We start from the raw sequence: 206 nt of genomic DNA, 5'->3' as shown, positions 1-206 counted from the left end.
GTCACTTAACTGATGGTTAAGTGTGTGAGGAGAGAGGCTGAAAATGATGAGGATGAGAATGCGGATGCTAATGAAGAAGGAGAGGGTTTCTCTTCGGTAGTTACCATGTAGGAGGGGAATCCCGTGGCGGGGTCTGTGGAGTACTGGAGCGGGCTGGTGAAGCCTGTGGCCGCCGCCCGGGCGGTGGAAGCTGCCGAACCCGGGCA

At 57.3% G+C, this 206-nt stretch overlaps 1 protein-coding gene across 1 annotated transcript in view; it reads right to left on the bottom strand.

The window, feature by feature from the left end:
* IRX2 (iroquois homeobox 2) overlaps window positions 1-206 on the bottom strand; it is a gene marked incomplete at its 5' end in the record, with an annotated part of 26,388 nt that extends 26,182 nt beyond the window's left edge. The window contains one exon of the mRNA XM_009996524.1: window positions 105-206. Within this exon, the coding sequence (XP_009994826.1) occupies window positions 105-206 (102 nt within the window). The remainder of the gene's footprint in view (window positions 1-104) is intronic.

Source organism: Chaetura pelagica, unplaced genomic scaffold (assembly GCF_000747805.2).
Source record: "Chaetura pelagica isolate M959 unplaced genomic scaffold, ChaPel_1.0 scaffold82, whole genome shotgun sequence".
NCBI classification, from domain to species: domain Eukaryota; kingdom Metazoa; phylum Chordata; class Aves; order Apodiformes; family Apodidae; genus Chaetura; species Chaetura pelagica.
This window is presented reverse-complemented; position numbering and strand designations above follow the sequence as displayed.